This window comes from Uranotaenia lowii, chromosome 2 (assembly GCF_029784155.1).
Source record: "Uranotaenia lowii strain MFRU-FL chromosome 2, ASM2978415v1, whole genome shotgun sequence".
Taxonomy (NCBI): Eukaryota; Metazoa; Arthropoda; class Insecta; order Diptera; family Culicidae; genus Uranotaenia; species Uranotaenia lowii.
The window spans coordinates 227,066,995-227,084,114 of NC_073692.1; the positions used below are offsets into that span (position 1 = coordinate 227,066,995).

General features: G+C 39.2%; 3 protein-coding genes across 4 annotated transcripts in view; 1 reads left to right on the forward strand and 2 right to left on the reverse strand.

Annotated features, from left to right (window-relative positions):
• The window catches only part of LOC129742736 (F-box/LRR-repeat protein 20), an 85,412-nt gene extending 72,644 nt beyond the window's left edge, over positions 1–12,768 (forward strand). For both annotated transcript variants that reach the window (XM_055734680.1, XM_055734679.1), the window contains exon 10: positions 9,426–12,768. In XM_055734680.1, the coding sequence (XP_055590655.1) occupies positions 9,426–9,533 (108 nt within the window). In that variant the 3' untranslated portion in view covers positions 9,534–12,768. The remainder of the gene's footprint in view (positions 1–9,425) is intronic.
• Positions 1,437–5,034, reverse strand: LOC129742734 (uncharacterized). Its single transcript, XM_055734677.1, has 2 exons — positions 3,962–5,034; positions 1,437–3,889 (listed from the first exon to the last, which is right to left on the reverse strand). Exons 1-2 carry the CDS (start codon positions 4,962–4,964, stop codon positions 1,647–1,649), a joined length of 3,246 nt encoding a protein of 1,081 aa, XP_055590652.1. The 5' UTR covers positions 4,965–5,034; the 3' UTR covers positions 1,437–1,646.
• Positions 12,769–12,963: 195 nt separating the features above from the next.
• LOC129742735 (DDB1- and CUL4-associated factor 11) lies at positions 12,964–16,796 on the reverse strand. The gene is made up of 8 exons (XM_055734678.1): positions 16,113–16,796; positions 15,891–15,978; positions 15,028–15,445; positions 14,681–14,964; positions 14,375–14,621; positions 14,012–14,167; positions 13,830–13,936; positions 12,964–13,771 (listed from the first exon to the last, which is right to left on the reverse strand). The coding sequence occupies exons 1-8, from the start codon at positions 16,280–16,282 to the stop codon at positions 13,586–13,588; spliced, it is 1,656 nt and encodes a 551-aa protein (XP_055590653.1). The 5' UTR covers positions 16,283–16,796; the 3' UTR covers positions 12,964–13,585.
• Positions 16,797–17,120: the final 324 nt, after the last annotated feature.

Genomic DNA, 17,120 nt, shown 5'->3' on the forward strand with positions numbered 1-17,120 from the left:
AGCAGTTCTGTGTCCCAGATCCGGAACATCAACCGATGCAGGCAATCAGCCAACTTGTCTGGGCCCATTTTGATGAGTGCAGCTGCGATGCCTTCCTTCCCAGCCGATTTGTTGCTCTTCAGCTGGCCATCCGGCTTCCTTAACTTCACTTATAGTTGGGGGTGGCTCACCCTCGTCGTTGGCTACGCAGCGCCGGCGATGTGCCTTCCCCCACCGTCTTGAATGCCTCCGTCCTTATCACGGCACATTTAGGCTTGCGGCACGAAGCCTTTGCGGAGTGCGTTGAGTTTCTGTTAGAACTTTTGTGTTTCTGGGGAACGATGCAGCTGCTCCAGCCCTCGAGTTCCTCCTCTGGGCGTCGGTTTTGTATGTTGTTCACTACGGAGAGTTTCGACAGGATCTGAAGTCGATGATGTCCGAGAAGTGCCGGCTATCTATGAAAACGTGATCAATCTATGATTGCGTTTGGTACGGTGATCTCCAGGTGTACTTGTGTGGTGGTGCTGGAAAAAAAATGCTTAATACGTACGGCCATTCGTTTGGGGGCGGCGAAATCTATGAGTCGGAGGCCGTTTTCGTTGGTCAGCTGGTGCGTGCTGAACCTTCCAATTGTCGGTTTGAATTCCTCTTCCTGGCCGACCTGAGTCGTCATCGGTACTTTCGAGGTGAGGGCTGTGCACGTTGTTGATGCTGATGTTGAAGAAACGGCCCTTGATTCGCAATCGGTGCATTCGTGGGTCGATCGGCCACCACCCGATCACGCGCTTCTTCATTTGACCCACCACTATAAAAGCTGCTCCAAGTCTGGTTCGTTGCCGCAGCTCTGATAGATGGCATGACCATCTTGGAACGTTCGAACCGTGAAGCCCTTCTAGCATACCTCCTGCAGCGCTACGATGTCGAATTTGCGGCTCTTCAATTCGTTGGAGAGCACGTGGGTACTGCCCTCAACACTTAGAGATCTGCAGTTCCATGTTCCAAGTTTTCAATAGCTGGTTCCTTTTTCATCGTGTGGGTCTTTGATGATTTCCATTCAAAATTGGTTGATCATCATCAGGGAAGCAAATCGAGCAGCTCTGATAATGATAATTGGTTTATCACTTGTGTAACACTTAGCGATAAATATGAGAACGTGATGACTTCTTATCCCTTTCCAATGCCGATCAAGATAACTCGTTCGAAATTCGCTCTTTTTTTTGTAAATTCTTTATTTGAAACGGCTCATACCTTTAGGCTTTAAGGAGCCAAACTCGTTTTGTTTGATTACAATTGTGTGCTTATAGCTAGTTCACTTTTGGAAGAAAAAGTAGATAGATAGGGAAATATGAAAATACAAAGGATTATAGACGAAGATCAATAGTTTTGAGGAAAATTTTCAAACATATAGTCCAAGTCCATGACAGCTAACACATCCCTTACTGGAACGTTGGGTGGCTTTCCTCGGGCCCGAAGATACAAAATTCGCTCTGGCGACAAAAAAATCTTCTTCTTCTTCTTCTTGTTTGGTTGTGGTAGCGGGTGCGACCACATTTGGATCGGTGACTGTGACCATATATCCAGCGGTATTCTTGTATGTGTTTATTTTTTGTTACGTGATCGTAAGGATTATTTTACTAGAGTTTCTTTTTGGTAATCTAAGTTACAGTTTAGATGTTCATTTTAGCATTTTTTAAAAATTCTACTACTTCTTTTAGAAGTAATGTATCTTTTGTCTTCAATAGTTCAGCAATATTGGTAAATTTACCATCGAAGCTGAATTTCGTTCGGAGATCTTTGTACATGTGACAATTTAAGATAAGGTGTTCTGCCGTTTCTGGTTGGTTGCAATTTTCGCAATTAGGGTTATCTACTATCCGCATCTTATTTAGCCAGTATTTGCTGTAGTCGTGCCCAGCCATAAGGCGATTGAGGGTTCTGGTTTCGGTGTTTGTTAGATCCATTTTGTGATACCATGGTTTTGCAGAGAATTGTGGTTGAATATTGAAAAATTTAAGACCTTTCGAGAGTTCTTGTGAGTACATTGTATACCAATTGTTTGCTTGATTTTGTTTATGTTTTTCAAAATAGAGGTAAGCGTCCTTGAGCAAAATTGGGTTTCGTATCGATTCGATATCGTTAGTTCCGGTTCCTTCTTTGGCCAACTCATCTGCAATATCGTTCCCTGAAAGATCGATATGACTAGGGATCCACTGAATTTGTATGTTCAATTCTTCACAGGACTTTAGAATTGCGTCAACGATTTTACATCGATTAATTTGGTCAAGATAGTTTCCAAGTAATGTGCAAGATGACAGCGAGTCCGTCAAAATTACTGAGTTTTCGAACCTTTCCTTTCTAATTTCTTCTGTTGCGGTGTTAATTGCTAGAAGTTCAGCTGTCATAATACTTGTTTCTCGGTCGAGCGCCAATATAATTTTTCTTTTTCTAGATTCTATGTAGACTCCAATACCGCATCTATCACCTAATTTCGATGCATCCGTGTAGATTCGATGGCAGTGGTTGTATCGACTGTTAAGGATACCCAGCACTTTTTGTTTCAACACTCTTGGATTGACATTGTTCTTGGAACAGTTAATGCCAATATTTGTAGAGATGTTCACTTCGATTTTCTTGGATTGTACCATAGGACTTATGCGCATAAACGTTTCTTGATATTCCACGAATATTTTTTCCATAAAACTTAGCTTCTTCGTATCTCCTCTAAAGTCTGACACTTTTTGTAGTTGGTTGTAAACTGGAGTTCTATAGTATACAGTTCTAGCAGTTTCCTTACATGTAACAAATTTATTTCTTACTTCCCAAGGTTCTTGACCAGCTATAGCTAGAAGCGTATTTCGAGGGGTAGTTCTGCTGCAACCCGTGGCTTTACGCATAGCATCGTTTAGGATGACCTGTATTTTTTCTTTATTAGTTTTGCATGTGTTCCCGATTATTGAGGATCCATACTCAGCTTTACTACGTAATAGTGCGTTGAAAACTAATGACATAGTTTGAGGATGGCTTCCTTCACGTGTTCCACAAATAACTTTCATCATTCTCAGCCGTTCCTGAATTTGTTTTGCAGTTTGTTTAGCGTGAATCCCAAATCCGAAGGATCGGTCTATATGGATACCCAGATATTTGTGGCTCGCGACCGTTTCCACAGGTACGTTATGTATTCGGATATTGAGTTTGCGTTTTCCCCTGAGGAGAAGTAACGCTTTAGTCTTTGCAGGGTTAATTTGAAAGTTCAACCTTCTAGCTCTGGAAACAAAATTGTTCAGTAATTCTTGAGTCCTCTGTTCTACTGTTTCAAGAGATTTTCCTCTAACAACCAGGGCAAAGTCATCAGCAAATTGCAGAATATCTGCGTCTTCATTCTGAGTAAGGTGTAAGTCAGAAGTGTATAAATTAAATAATGTGGGTGAAAGTACGTCTCCCTGAGGTAATCCATTACTGATTGTTCGTGTCACACAGCTTTGCCCGACTTGCATGGATAGCTTCCTGTTTCTCAGGAAGTATCCAACCCACACTACAATTTCTGGAGGAAATCGTTGGTTTGTCATAATATCTTCCAAAAGTTCTGTTTTGACAGCATTGAATGCATTCATTAAATCAATGAAAATAATAGATGTAATGAGTTTTTTCCTTTTGCTATCCTTGACGATATTTGTGAGGAAATTAATGCATGTTGTCGTTGAAACGTTTTTCCTGAATCCGAAAGATTTTTCAGGAAGGATGTTGTTGATGTTTATGTGGGTTTGGATCTTTTCCAGAACCGCACTGTTTAAAATTTTTGTTAGTGTTGGAACCAGTGAAATTGGTCGTTTACCTTCGATACTTGACTGATCCTTTCCATGTTTCGGTATAGCGATAACCTTTATTTCTTTCAGTTGATACGACAGGTTGCCTGCTATAAACATCTTGTTAAGATCGTTTATTATGATGTCTCGTACAGAGGGATGTAAATGTTTCAACATACCATATGTTATTTGGTCATTAGATGGGGCTGACCTGTTTTTCTTTCGGCATAGAATACTATTCCACAGCTCTGCATTAAGGATATTATATTCACACGTTCTTCCATACGACAATGGGATATCAAAATCAATATCGTTGTTGCCGAAATGTAAGTCCATGAACTTTTCTGCCATGTCAACATCTTCCTGTATAGGGTTGTTGGTCTTTTGCTTTTTGTTGTTTCCTGCTATCCTATTTATTTTATCCCAAAGTGCCTTAGAACTTATTTGAGGATCTATACTGGCAGCGAACTCTTTAATACTCCTTTTCATTGATTCTTTTTTGGTACGAATAAAGATTGCTCTGTTTTTTCTGACCTCAATGGCATTTTCTATGGTGCTTTGAGAATTAAACTTTTTAAGAGATGTTGCTTTGTTTTGCCATGCCTCCTCTACTTGCTGATCCCACCAAATTTTTGGGATGTGTTTACTTTTTTTCCTGTTATTCCTAACGCTTCTTTGGATTTTGGATTTCAGAACGTCTAACCCTGAAATTTCCTCACCAGTTAAGGCTGAAATGTCTTTAAAAATTTGTTGATAGTTCGTGTAAGTTCGAGTGTCATTTGTCTTTTCACTTGTTATGTCCATCTCTATCAACAAATGTTGACTACAGCCGATGGATTGAGGTAGAACTTTCCAATTGACTACTTGGAACAAGTTGGAAGAGCATAAGGAAATGTCTATGGCAGTCGACCTTCTTCCTAACTCTAAGGGAACATACGTTTTTTCACCCGTGTTGATTAGTATGAGGTTTGAGCAGTTTATAGCAGTTACGAGGATCGAACCTTTTGGGTCAGTCGTATCGTCACCCCAAGCTGGGTGATGACAGTTTACATCACCACCTATAATTATTCGTGTATATCTATTGAGTTGTAGGAAAATGGCATGCATGCTGGTCTCGAATTCGTTCTTGTCAATGTGAGGAGCTACATATATAACGGCTATCACTATATCAAATTTTGTCATTTTAACTGCGGCGAATTGAATGAGATCGGAGTTGCTATTTATATTAAGTTTTAAGTAGTTGAGGGAATTTTTAAGAAATATTCCAACTCCACCATAACCATCAGGTCTTGATACAAGGATTCGATGATAACCAGAAATGTTGTACTCCCTGTTACCCTCTTCTCCTTCTTTACTCCATGTTTCAGACAATAGGGCTACATCATAGTTTTTATCCGAGAGTACACGATGTACTTTTTGCTTATTTTTGCTCAAACTTTGGATATTAGATTGGATAATTTTCATATTGCTTTTTTTTTTTTTTATTCGTTTTGATTATGCTTAATGAACTCTAAACTGTTTGGGTTTATCTTACCTTTATCGATCATACTTGTAACAAAGGTGGAAAATTTTTCTCGGTGGTTCTCATCAAGTCTTTGTTGCTTACTTGATGAAGGGCTGGCTGTAGTTTCTTCTATGGTTGCGGTCGTATGTGTCTTACCTTGCTGTTGTTTTCTCAAATTTTCCTTGAAACGTTCTACTTCGGTGCTCTTGAACTTATTGAAGAGTGCAGTTCCATTAAATTGCTCGCTGTCTGTTTGCTTCCTGGCTTTGAACACATTAATCGAGTCACTGATGATCGCTCTAGTAGTCCTCCTTGGGTGCCAGCAAATTGTTGGTGTTTATTGTTGACACGAAAAGAAAGAAATTTCCCTGATTCTGACTCTCCGCGCCCTTAACTTCATGCAAAATAGTGAGAAATTTTCCCTCGTCCGGGAGCGAGGACTTATCCTTAACGTTACAAGAGACGATAAATTTGAATCGGAATGCACAACTTATCGAGAGCAAAATTGAAGTTGGTAAGTGCTAGGTATAGTGTTCTTGCGGATTAGACTGAGTCGATTTTGGGTCATTCTTGAATTTCTCAAACCCTGGGGTCTTAAAAGCTTCATTTTGGTACAAAACTCATCCATGATTTTTTGCAGAATTTTTAAGTAACGTTTACATGAGTAAATTTGAACTTTTAAGTTTGTATGGAAAAATTGAATATTTTGTACTGAAAAATCAACATCATTATTGTTTCTTCTGTGGAATTGAGCCCGCTAATGGTTTTTGTGCCAATTTATAAATTTCTTTCAGGAAGTTTTCTGCTGAACAACTTTGTCGAATATCATAACTTCGTATCTTTTTAGACAAAAAAGTTATTAGCTGTTTAACAGGTGTATGTCTTTTTGGATTGATAAACCATGAATTCAATTGACACCACTGTTTGTGCCCCACGAGGTATGGCATGAAAATTGTTCTTGCAATACTTCGCTAGGCACCCAGCAGGGGTGTCAATTGAATTTCTTGTTTATCAATGCCAAAAGACATACACCTGTTAAAGAGCTAATAACTTTTTTGTCTAAAAAGATACAAAGTTGTGATATTCGACAAAATTGTTCAGCGGAAAATTTCCTGAAAGAAATTTATAAATTGGCACAAAAACCATTAGCGGGCTCGATTCCACAGAAGAAATAATAATGATGTTGATTTTTCAGTACAAAATATTCAATTTTCCCATACAAACCTAAAAGTTCAAATTTACTCATGTAAACGTTACTTAAAAATTCTGCAAAAAATCGTGGATGAGTTTTGGAACAAAACGAAGCTTTTAAGACCCCAGGGTTTGAGAAATTCAAAAATGACCCCAAATCGACTCAGTCTATTGCGGATGAAAATCTCTCACGGGTGTTTTGATCGGCAAATTCTATCGGAGGATAACGAATTTTGGATTGCTTGATCATTATTCGTTTCTTATGTTTTTTTTAAAGTCACGGGCTCGCAAAGCCCGCAGCTAACCCCACTATCTCACAGGAGGACCATCGTGATGTTGCTGTTTTGGGTCCCGAACACCATCTGGATGTTGTTGCACTCCACACGCTGCCCCTGACATGGAGAACAGACGCTTACGGAGCCCCCTATCTCAGTTCGCTTGCGACCAAAGCATCCGCCGGGGTTTGGTACCCGATCTCCGCTAAGGTTGCTCGCACTCCAGCCAGCACCACGGGGAGATTGAGAATCGGAGTTGTAAGATAAGACGTGATATGACCACTACCCGAAGGTTGATGTATGGGTCACATTATCTATCATTCACCTAAGAATCACAGAGTGACATCAACATGATAGCACTTTTTGCTATCATAACAAACGTTTTCTTCCGAACCAATCATGAAAATCTTAATGGATATTTGACAAGCGTTGTCTAAAGCGTTGAAAAATTTCAACCTGGTGGCTTCATAGGTGCTACCGGTGCCACATCCACCGCTTTTAATTTGCGTCTGCATGTAGTCAATCTCAAATGATAAATGCCATATTATTGGAATACTTGGATAATATATAGTCCACTACTGTAATTCTCAGCTGATGGTATCACTTGATTCACTTATAATTTGTGCAAATTCCTATTGCATCCGTCTTCGTATCCCGTCCATTGCCTCCTTAACACTAAACGTACCAGAGGGGGTCGAATGGCATTTTTTTAAATCATGGATGTGTTTTGAACCAAACGAAGCTAGACCCCAGGGTTTGAGAAATTCAAAAATGACCCAAAATCGAATCAGTCTAGTGATCATTCAAGTAACAGTCAGTGAAGCCTATCCGAAAGACTCGTAGGGGTTTTATCGAGTCGAAAGATAATCACGCTAAAGCACTGACCGCTCTATCTTGATTTTACTCCACTTGCTTAGCCAAAAGAGAAGTAGTTCTCCAACTCTGTCGTCAGAAACTGGTTCATTGACAAATTCTTCATCACAGAGAGTGACATGGTTGTTGAATTTGATCGATCTTACGACGTGAGTCGGTGTCTCCGAAGTATTATTCTTGAGCTACTAAAGGGTGATACGGTCAAAATTTGGTCAAGGGAAAACGCGTGTAAATCGGTGATATCGTTTATTTAAAAAATCAAATTAAATTTCTTTTTCAAGTTTAATTAGTATAAAATTCAGGAAAAATATTCAGTTAGGCTTCCGCTTTTCCAAATCCGAATTGCCGGGCCTTACGCTTAACCCATGCCATCAGATTTTGTACAGCCACTTTGTCCACCTTCTTCGCCGCAGAAAGCCAGTTTGCCTTGAACTGCTGCTCGTCCTCAGCAGTTGTTTTGGTCTTCTTTAGGTTCCGCTTGACAATAGCCCATTATTTCTCAATTGGGCGGAGCTCTGGCGTGTTGAGAGGGTTCTTGTCTTTGGAAACCACCTGCACGTTGTTGGCGGCGTACCACTCCATAACCTTTTTACCATAATGGCAATGGCAAGATGCCAAATCCGGCCAAAACAGTACGGAACAACCGTGTTTCTTCAGGAAAGGCAGTAGACGTTTAGTCAAACACTCTTTCACGTAAATTTCTTGGTTGACAGTCCCGGAAGCAATGAAAATGCTGCTTTTCAAGCCACAGGTACAGATGACTTGCCAAACCAGATATTTCTTCGCGAACTTTGACAGTTTCATGTGCTTGAAAATATCTGCTACCTTTCCCCTCCTTTTTGCCGTATAAAACTCCTGTCTCGGAAGCTGCTTGTAGTCGGCTTTGACGTAGGTTTCGTCGTCCATTACCACGCAGTCAAACTTCGTCAGCATCGTCGTGTACAGCCTCCGGGATCGCGCTTTGACCGTCGTATTTTGTTTATCATCGCGATTTGGAGTCACTACCTTCTTGTAAGTCGATAGTCCGGCTCGTTTTTTGGCTCGATGTACGGTTGTAGACGATACACCCAGCTTATTTGCGGCATCTCGGGGAGAGAGGTTAGGGTTTCGCTTGAAACTACCGGCAACTCTCTCTGTCGTCTCAGCGGCTTCCGGTTTTCGATTTCCCCCCGATCCAGACTTCCTGGCTGTCAACAAACGTTCCCCAAACACTTTAATTACAGTTGTAACGGTTGATTGGCAACTTTTAGCGATTTTGCCAGCTTTGCGTGCGAGTAGCTCGGATTTTCGCGATGCGCGAGCAAAATACGCTGCTCTTCTTCCTTGAACGGCATTTTGACAACTGAAGAGTGAATTCCAAAATCAAAATAGGAGCAAAATTCTACACACACACACACACACCTTCAAAATGAGGGGTGTTCAAGTTTTTTTTAATGCAAAATGGAAAAAAATACGTCAAGTTGATATTGACCAAATTTTGACCATATCACCCTTTAGGTATCTCAGATCTGCATACTAACCACTGCCATTGTTAGTCTGATGAGCATGAGACAGACTGCTACATCCCGTTGAAGTTTTGCCAGGCAATCAAAAGTCCTTGAAGTAAATCATCTAGGTTACGCTCTTTTCATCATTTTCGTGAACCTGATCTTTCTGCGAAGCTATTGGTGCAGCTCCTCAATTTTTTATCCTCATATCATTTTTCAGAAATAAAATCAAATAGCTACTATCGTATATATTTTTATTAGGAAACGTAAAATATTTTTAATCATCCCTTCATTTTTCTTCTTTCTCCCGCAGAACCATTTACCAAATATCAAGGTACACGCGTATTTTGCCCCAGTAACACCGCCACCGACCACGAACGGACCACGACCCCGGTACTGTCGATGCTGTGAGATTCTCTGAGATCAGGCGATCGGCTTAGCCAGAAAGGTACTCTGTAGGAGCAGAGACGACTGATATTTATACTTATAATCGTAATCGTATAATACCTAGTAAGAGAATGTCAGCGGCTCGAGGCGATGGCTCGACACATTTGACAGAACCGCGTGTACGGTATAAGTGTTTTTTTTTAGATTAATTTCCGTACGTACGTCCGTACAGTGAAATTGGAAGCTGTTTTAAGATCTATAGCTAAATCTTTGAAATATCCTCGCTTTGAGCGGGATATGTGTATGCTAGTTTCGGAACAAAAATGTACTGTGAATGATAATAATTTAATCATTGAAAGAATCCATCCCAAAACGTCATTTTTTGATTGCGTACGATCGCATCGCTCGAAGAAATCAGAACCACAGATAACAATCCCACGAAGTGTTGAATGTTCTTCAAAACGGAAGTTGAGACAGATGCATGTTTATATTTGAGATGGAAGTTTGTAAATTGTTCGTAAATTGATATTTGGGGTGATGCATCAGTCGAGCGATTTTTTGGTAGATGCCAAACACGCAGTTATGAAAAAAATTCGTCAGTACTCTTCTTACTGTTCTACAATCAAGTATCGCACCCAAATAAGTCGACCCTTCGGGTGCTTCGGGTTACGTTATCTGTGAGCTCTCTATCAAATCGGTTAAACATTTTCAAAACTACAATCAAAAACTTTCTTTTATATAAAAAAAATTGAACTCTAATATATCAATTAATGGAACCAGACTAACATTTATTATACGACGTCGATGTCCTTTGTAACTGTCGAGCATTTCTTTTACTTTCGAAAGTTTTGATTGCCAAAAACGAATCTTATTTTGTTGGAAGTGGTGCTCAGAATCCTTCCGAAAATGTGTACTCGACTCAATCAAACATTGAAAACCAGTGTCATTGAATTAATTGATACCTATTTTAATAGAAAGAAGATTTGGTCAAATTTTTGAGTTAGCAGAACGTGAAGCAACCAAAATCGTAAATTGTCTAACAAACATGTGTTCAATTAGTAATGAAAAATGGAACAAACGAGTAGCATAAACCAAACTAAAGACAAACTTAAATCGAAATAACTGGAATTTGGCATTGCACTTTTGTTGTGACACGTGACGAAACAGTTATGGAAATGGTGAATACATCCATTATATGGCCCAACAATTTACAGAAAAGTACACGTACTAATTCGATCATCAAAATCTGAGAAGCTGAAGCACGGCAACGACAGTAGAGCCCTTGGACAGACAATAATCGGCATGTACCTACCGCCGTTTTTTGAAATATCGTGAAATCGTGTCACAAAGTCAAGCGGGGTTCGGTCAAAATACTGAACAGAAGACTGCAACTGAAAAAATATTGCTACCTACTTTAACTTTGGTCGAGAAAATACCAGCATTAGAGCTACATCGTTCGAGCTAGGGGTTACCATTGTAAAATTTATATCGATTTTCAAGGGGTAATATCTGTTTTTATTAAAAATTCTTTGAAGCGAATTTGCACTTGATTTTTGGATACTGAGAAAGGGAGAAAGAGAGATTAAATAATACATTTACGGCGTGTTGTTCGTAAATTGATTTTTTAGATGATGCCATCAATCGATCGATTTTTTTGGTAGATGTCAAACCACTTTCCTGTGCTTTTGCATACGTTTGTATATAATTTACGAACGCCAGCATCGATAAAACGACAGAAAAAATCAATTTACGAACACGCCATAAGTTTAGATGGGAAGAATGTGGGATATATTGGTCTGAATCGAGTTCCAGTGATTTCATTTGGGCTGATGGAATTTCACATACTTAATCTTTTTTGATATTTGAAGGTCGAAAATAAGATCTTTGCTTGGTGAGGTCGTCGAGTTTATTCTGCGAATGCAGTTGTGGTTGGACGAGCTATATTATCTGATTTCGAACGGATATCACCTTTTTTTTAATCCGACCTTCAATTTTCTTCGCTTACTTTTCTCTCCTCCACGATAAGGTAAAAAAGGCGTCAATTTTTTTGATCCTATTTTAAGCCGATCAAAGTTAGAAAACACAATGATACTCTTGTCTTGCAAGCACAGAAAACAAGAAAAATAAAACTCGTTCGAGGCTGAACTGAGGAAGAACTGCTGAAATCATGTTAAAATAAGAGAATAAAGGTACCAAAGAATTGAAGCTCAAAAGAAAACCACAGTATTAAAAATTAGATCAGAAGGAAGCAGTATAAACCTGAAATAAGGGTCGAAAAAATAGTAATTTAATCCTGAATTTGAAAATTATAAGCTGCGCGGGTTTACTGAAATCAGAGCTGAACTATATTTTTCTTTGATGCAGTTTGTTGTATTCAAACTTAAGGTTTGTTTAAAATTCCTCGGTGAGAAAATCGATTGAATTAGTTATTTTCTTCGATTATTCAATGTTATTAAATCACAGACAAAAAAAAGTAGGTATGTACTTTATACAATGGTAACTCGTCACGCCCCCCTAATGCCTAACATTGTGAACGAATTGTTAGGATCATGTTACAGAAAGGAAACCGAATAAAATCTTACTAACATAAATTCATTAGCTGTAATATCGAAACAAAAAGCAGAAAAAAACACTAAATTATCGAATCAAAATAGAGCAACAAAACAATATATTACAACGCATGTAAATCACAACAACTCACAGCCCTGGGCAACTATACGTGTTGTTGTAAGTAACTATGTAGATATCGGTCGAGGGCCAAGCTCGGGATGTTCGAGGATAACGCAAAATTCTCGAGAACGACGCGGGAACGAATCATTTGGAGCGCAAGCTTTTTTCGCTCTAGGCTCACATTTTGAATAAAATAACAATTAAAAAAATATATCGTAGTGAAAAATGAACGATTATAAGAGAAAGGCGAGCGAGAGAAAGGGGTGTGGAAAATGAAGGCGACCTGATTAGCACGAATGATTTCGATCGATGAATTAATTTTTGAGATAGTAAAAACAAGCATTTTAAACAGTCTGGATGACGAAAGGACATGTGAATGCGATGTGAGTGTGCAAGGCGCGTTTAGAACTGATGGAGCAAACGCGGAAGATAGAAAACGATACGATAGATTTATAGTCTTAAAAGGAATGAAATACGGCAAGCTATTGATGTTGAAGGAGCTAATTTGAATGTGATTTATACATAAAACATTAAAATTATATTACGGGATTAAAAAATCACATTAGAAATGGAATAATAAAATTCATGATTTTAGATGACACTTTTGTTGTTTAATCCGAAACAATTCCATAGATATTTTTTACGATTTCTGATATATTAGCTCGTTTGGGAATAACTTGACGTGGATCGGTCTTCAAGGCTGTAACAATTTCCTTCTGTACTAATTCGAGGCCGGAGCCAGTAATGGGATTTTTCATGGAGCTTTCTTTGAGTCTTACAAATTACACTGAAGCTTAAACGATATCACGTATGACTTTATTGAATGCAATATCAACTTAGTAAATGTAGTATATCCTATATCCCAACCAATCAAGGTTGTCTTAATAAATTACGCATCTTTCAATAGTTGAAGAGTTCCTCGAACGAACAAATTTCTCGGGCTTAAAAAGGGCAAACCTGTTTGCATTCTCCAGTAAGGACTGTTTTTTCCCCAGTTAATAGAAGAAAAAACTGTAAAAGAAATCAATCGGGTAAATTTGATGCTTGTAGGTACTAATAATGTTATAGTAATTTATTTATTCTTCGAATGGGCTTTCCTTTAGAGCAGATATTATTTCCTAAAATCTCATGCATTTCGGTCAGCGGCAAAGAAAATGCAAACGCGCAATGTTTACTATCGGATAAAAAACCTGTGTATTAAAAAACGAAATTCGCCACACAAACGCCCTCTGCTAAATAGTACATGAAGGTTGACAACCTTTGACACCACGTTATTCAACTAGTGTGTGTGTGTGTAATTTGTAATATAATTATTGTTTGCTTAGTGGCAAGCGAAAAGGTGACTTGTTTTGTTTTTTTTCTGTCTTTGCTGGGTCCTTACTTATCTATTGTAAATTTTCTATGTACATGTGGATGTTACTCGTAGTTCATTTGAGTCCGACGAAGTTCCGCGATTCTCCGGGAACGTCGCAGTGGCGGGCTTTCATCCTCGCTTTCGTCGTCACTGTCCTCCGAGCGGCCTCGCCGGTTTGTGTATTGAGTTGCTTTCTTGGCGTATGGAGTTGTATACTGATACGTATGGAGGTTTACCAGAAAGTCCCACTAAAATAAAAATCGTTACATAATCAACTCCCGAGAGTAAATCTTATAAAGATCATACCGAGCACGTCACAATCTCGGGGCGATGCGGATGCCACGCCACATCTCTGACGGTATCCGTGTGGCTTTCGATAGCCTGGACAATTTTTCCGGTCAACGCGTCGTAAACTATAAAAATAGAAAAAAAAAATAAAATTTCACAATTCGTAACTTTTGATGATCGAACTAGAGGAAAAAGCTCACTTATCAGCCGTCCAGTTCCGCATCCAGTGTAGATGTATCTTTGACCTGTGGTCGATGCTGGACTGAATTTGGCTCGTATCAGACTTTTGTGTACTCTATGACCGCGATAGGTCATCACACTGGTGTCACCTTCAAGGGTCTTCGTTAGATTGTAAACTGTGAAGTAGGTAGTACATTTGTATTAGAAATTTTAAACCATATGGATACGATCTAAAAAGACTTTATACATATTATGTGAAAAATCAATGATTGCTTAAATTTTTTTATCTTGATTGAAAAATATTTCCGTTTTAAGTATTGAATTCAGATAAAAAATTTAAACAACCGGCTAACGTGGGGCCACCATTTTATGAATATTCTTACATCGTTTCGGAACATCATCCCATCGATAATCCCATCGGCCATAGCTGAGATGATCTTTGGCTTTAGCTTCAGCATCTGAAGGAGAAAATACACGCAAATCCCACAACTTGATACTCTGATCCTTCGAGTTAGAAATAATGTGTCGCCCATCATTTCGTGAATCGATATACGTAATACCGTCGTAATGTCCCACCAGAGATCCAACCGGTGCCGGGTTGGCTTCGTTAAGACAACGACGATCCCAAATCTAAAAAAAAAAAAACAAAAAATGAAGGTTATCCTTACATTACGTTTTCACGACATTACCTTTATCATTCCATTATCGGAACCGCTGAAAAATATATGCGATGTTTCGTCCAAAAATCCAACAGCGTTCACGTCATGCTTCTCCTCTGCCACCGGAACCATAAGTACACGCCGATTATCAACCATATCGTAGGCATACAAACAGCCATCATTGGCCCCGGCCAGGATTTGTTTGCCACAGTTCGAATAAGCTACCGTGAATACACCAAACTTCGGTGTCTCCGGTCGCAGGAACAAACAGTGAATTTCATCCGTACCAATATCTTGCATGCGAGACACAAATACTGAAATAAAACAATTGTATATTAGATCAGAACATCCCTCGATGAAATGCTCTACCAACTTACGTGCATCTGCCCAAGTGGAGTACACGAAATACTCTCCATTGGGGCTAAAATCGATGTCTAGGATTGACCAGGAAACATTCTTGGCCTCAATCTGTCGCACCAGTGGATATTGGCCTTTGGTCGCATCGAACACCTGGATCCGACTATCCTGACTGGCGCAGATAAACTGAGATCCGTCGCGGGAAAACCTGCCACAAAACACCTTCGATTTGCAGTCGGCTATCGTGTGTTCGGTTTTGTTTGGCAAAAATTGATTGTTCAACTTGCAACGGTCATTCTGCAGGAAAGGACCACCTTTTGGTCCCATGCCACTCTGTCGCTTGGCGATCATGTCCAGAATAGAAAATTTCGCCATTGGGCTGCCGCCATCAGCACCAAATCCTGACGAATGTTTGATGCTTTGATAGACAGCACTTTTCTGTGGAAGGAACATTTGTTTGTTTTATATAAACGCTCCGGCTATTGTCGTGTTATGAATTTGTGAACATTTGTTATAATAAATAGATAACTTCATCAAGTTTGGCTCCTTTAAAAAAAAACATATGAGCCGTTTCAAATAAAGAACTATTTATAAATAACAACTTCAAGTAAAATAGTTCAGTGGTTGGCTAATGGCTATGAGATAAGTATAATTTGTAAAGCCTATTGATGAGCTAATCAAAAGATTGGTACATTTTTCCAATACTAATTTCAGTATTTTTATTGTACATTTCAGAGCATGATCATTTCAGTCCGGTTATTCCGTGTTGTTATTTTTTTCCTAGAGTTGTTTGAGAATGAACTTACGAATAACTTAGATTGGGTTCATTGAAAATGGAATTAAATAGAGGGCATGGAATTATTCGATGCTAATTTGCAATTACCTTCAGCTGCTCCAAATTCGGTCGACTCTTAATAACTGGAAGAGACTTTGAGTGGAAGTGTTCATTATTGAGGATCTGAATTTCGCCGCTGTTGGGAAAACATAAAAAAACCATCAAGATAAGAATTAGGTTCGCTATGTTTACGTCACTTATTCGAAAATATTTGCCATCTCTAAATCAACCATAATAAGTTTCTCCTTTTGAAAAACTAATCAAACTCACCTACTGATCAATTGCCGTAAAATCGATACCAGATGATTCTCGCTGAGCGGATCATCTGCATCCTGGGGTTCGTCAAACAGATCATCTTCCTCAAGGATTTCAACGTCATCTTCGAACTCGGCGTCACTCATGTTGGCAAGCGCTCGACTCCGGAGGACGATATTTCCCATAAAATCTATGCAGCCAACCGAAGCAGGTCAGAATTTTTCCCTGATGCCTGATTATACGCTCAGTATTGTTCCGTATCAGTGGCAGGAAAATTCACCTAGACTAGTTTTCTTCTATTCGTTTTCCTTGTAGTGTTCAAGTTCAACACTCTTGGTTCTTGGCCACTGGTGACAACCGTCTTGCTCGTACTTGCAACAATCAAACCAAGAACGGAACGAAATCTTCCTCACCAACCTTGATGCCTTTTCACTCGCACAGCCACGAGCAAACAAGTTTTTGTTTTTTACGCACCTATTTTTTCCACCCGCAAGCGTCTTCAAATTCCTCTGACCCGAGGTAACCTGCAACAGGAACTGCTCAAATTATCACAGATTCGAAAAACGATGCCTTTGCGAACAGAATGTTCACGGAATTATACGGATTTGGTTTGATTTTTCGACGGAAATTCAAGAGATAAAAAGATGAAAAAAGAAAAACAACAGTGACGGAATCAGCTCGAAGCTGACACTGAACGTTTCTGTTTCCACTGCGTTCCTGCACTGAAAAAAATATAAATATATGAGAATGACGCGATTATTCATTAAAATTCAAATAATCTAACGAAAGGGTCTAAATTTTTTTTTTTTAAGTTTTTCAGTGATTTTGTTTTCACATTTTTGGGCCAGGTGTTTCGATTTTGTGGTTCACATGTCTATATCACATGTTTTCTCTCCACACCTCCTCCTATTCGAATGCAGCATGTACGAAGAACATCGAAGGGACGTTTGGACGACGCTTAGAATGGAGAAAACGTTACCACAGATTCAACTAATCCTTCAAAACCGGAACCCTAAAGTGATG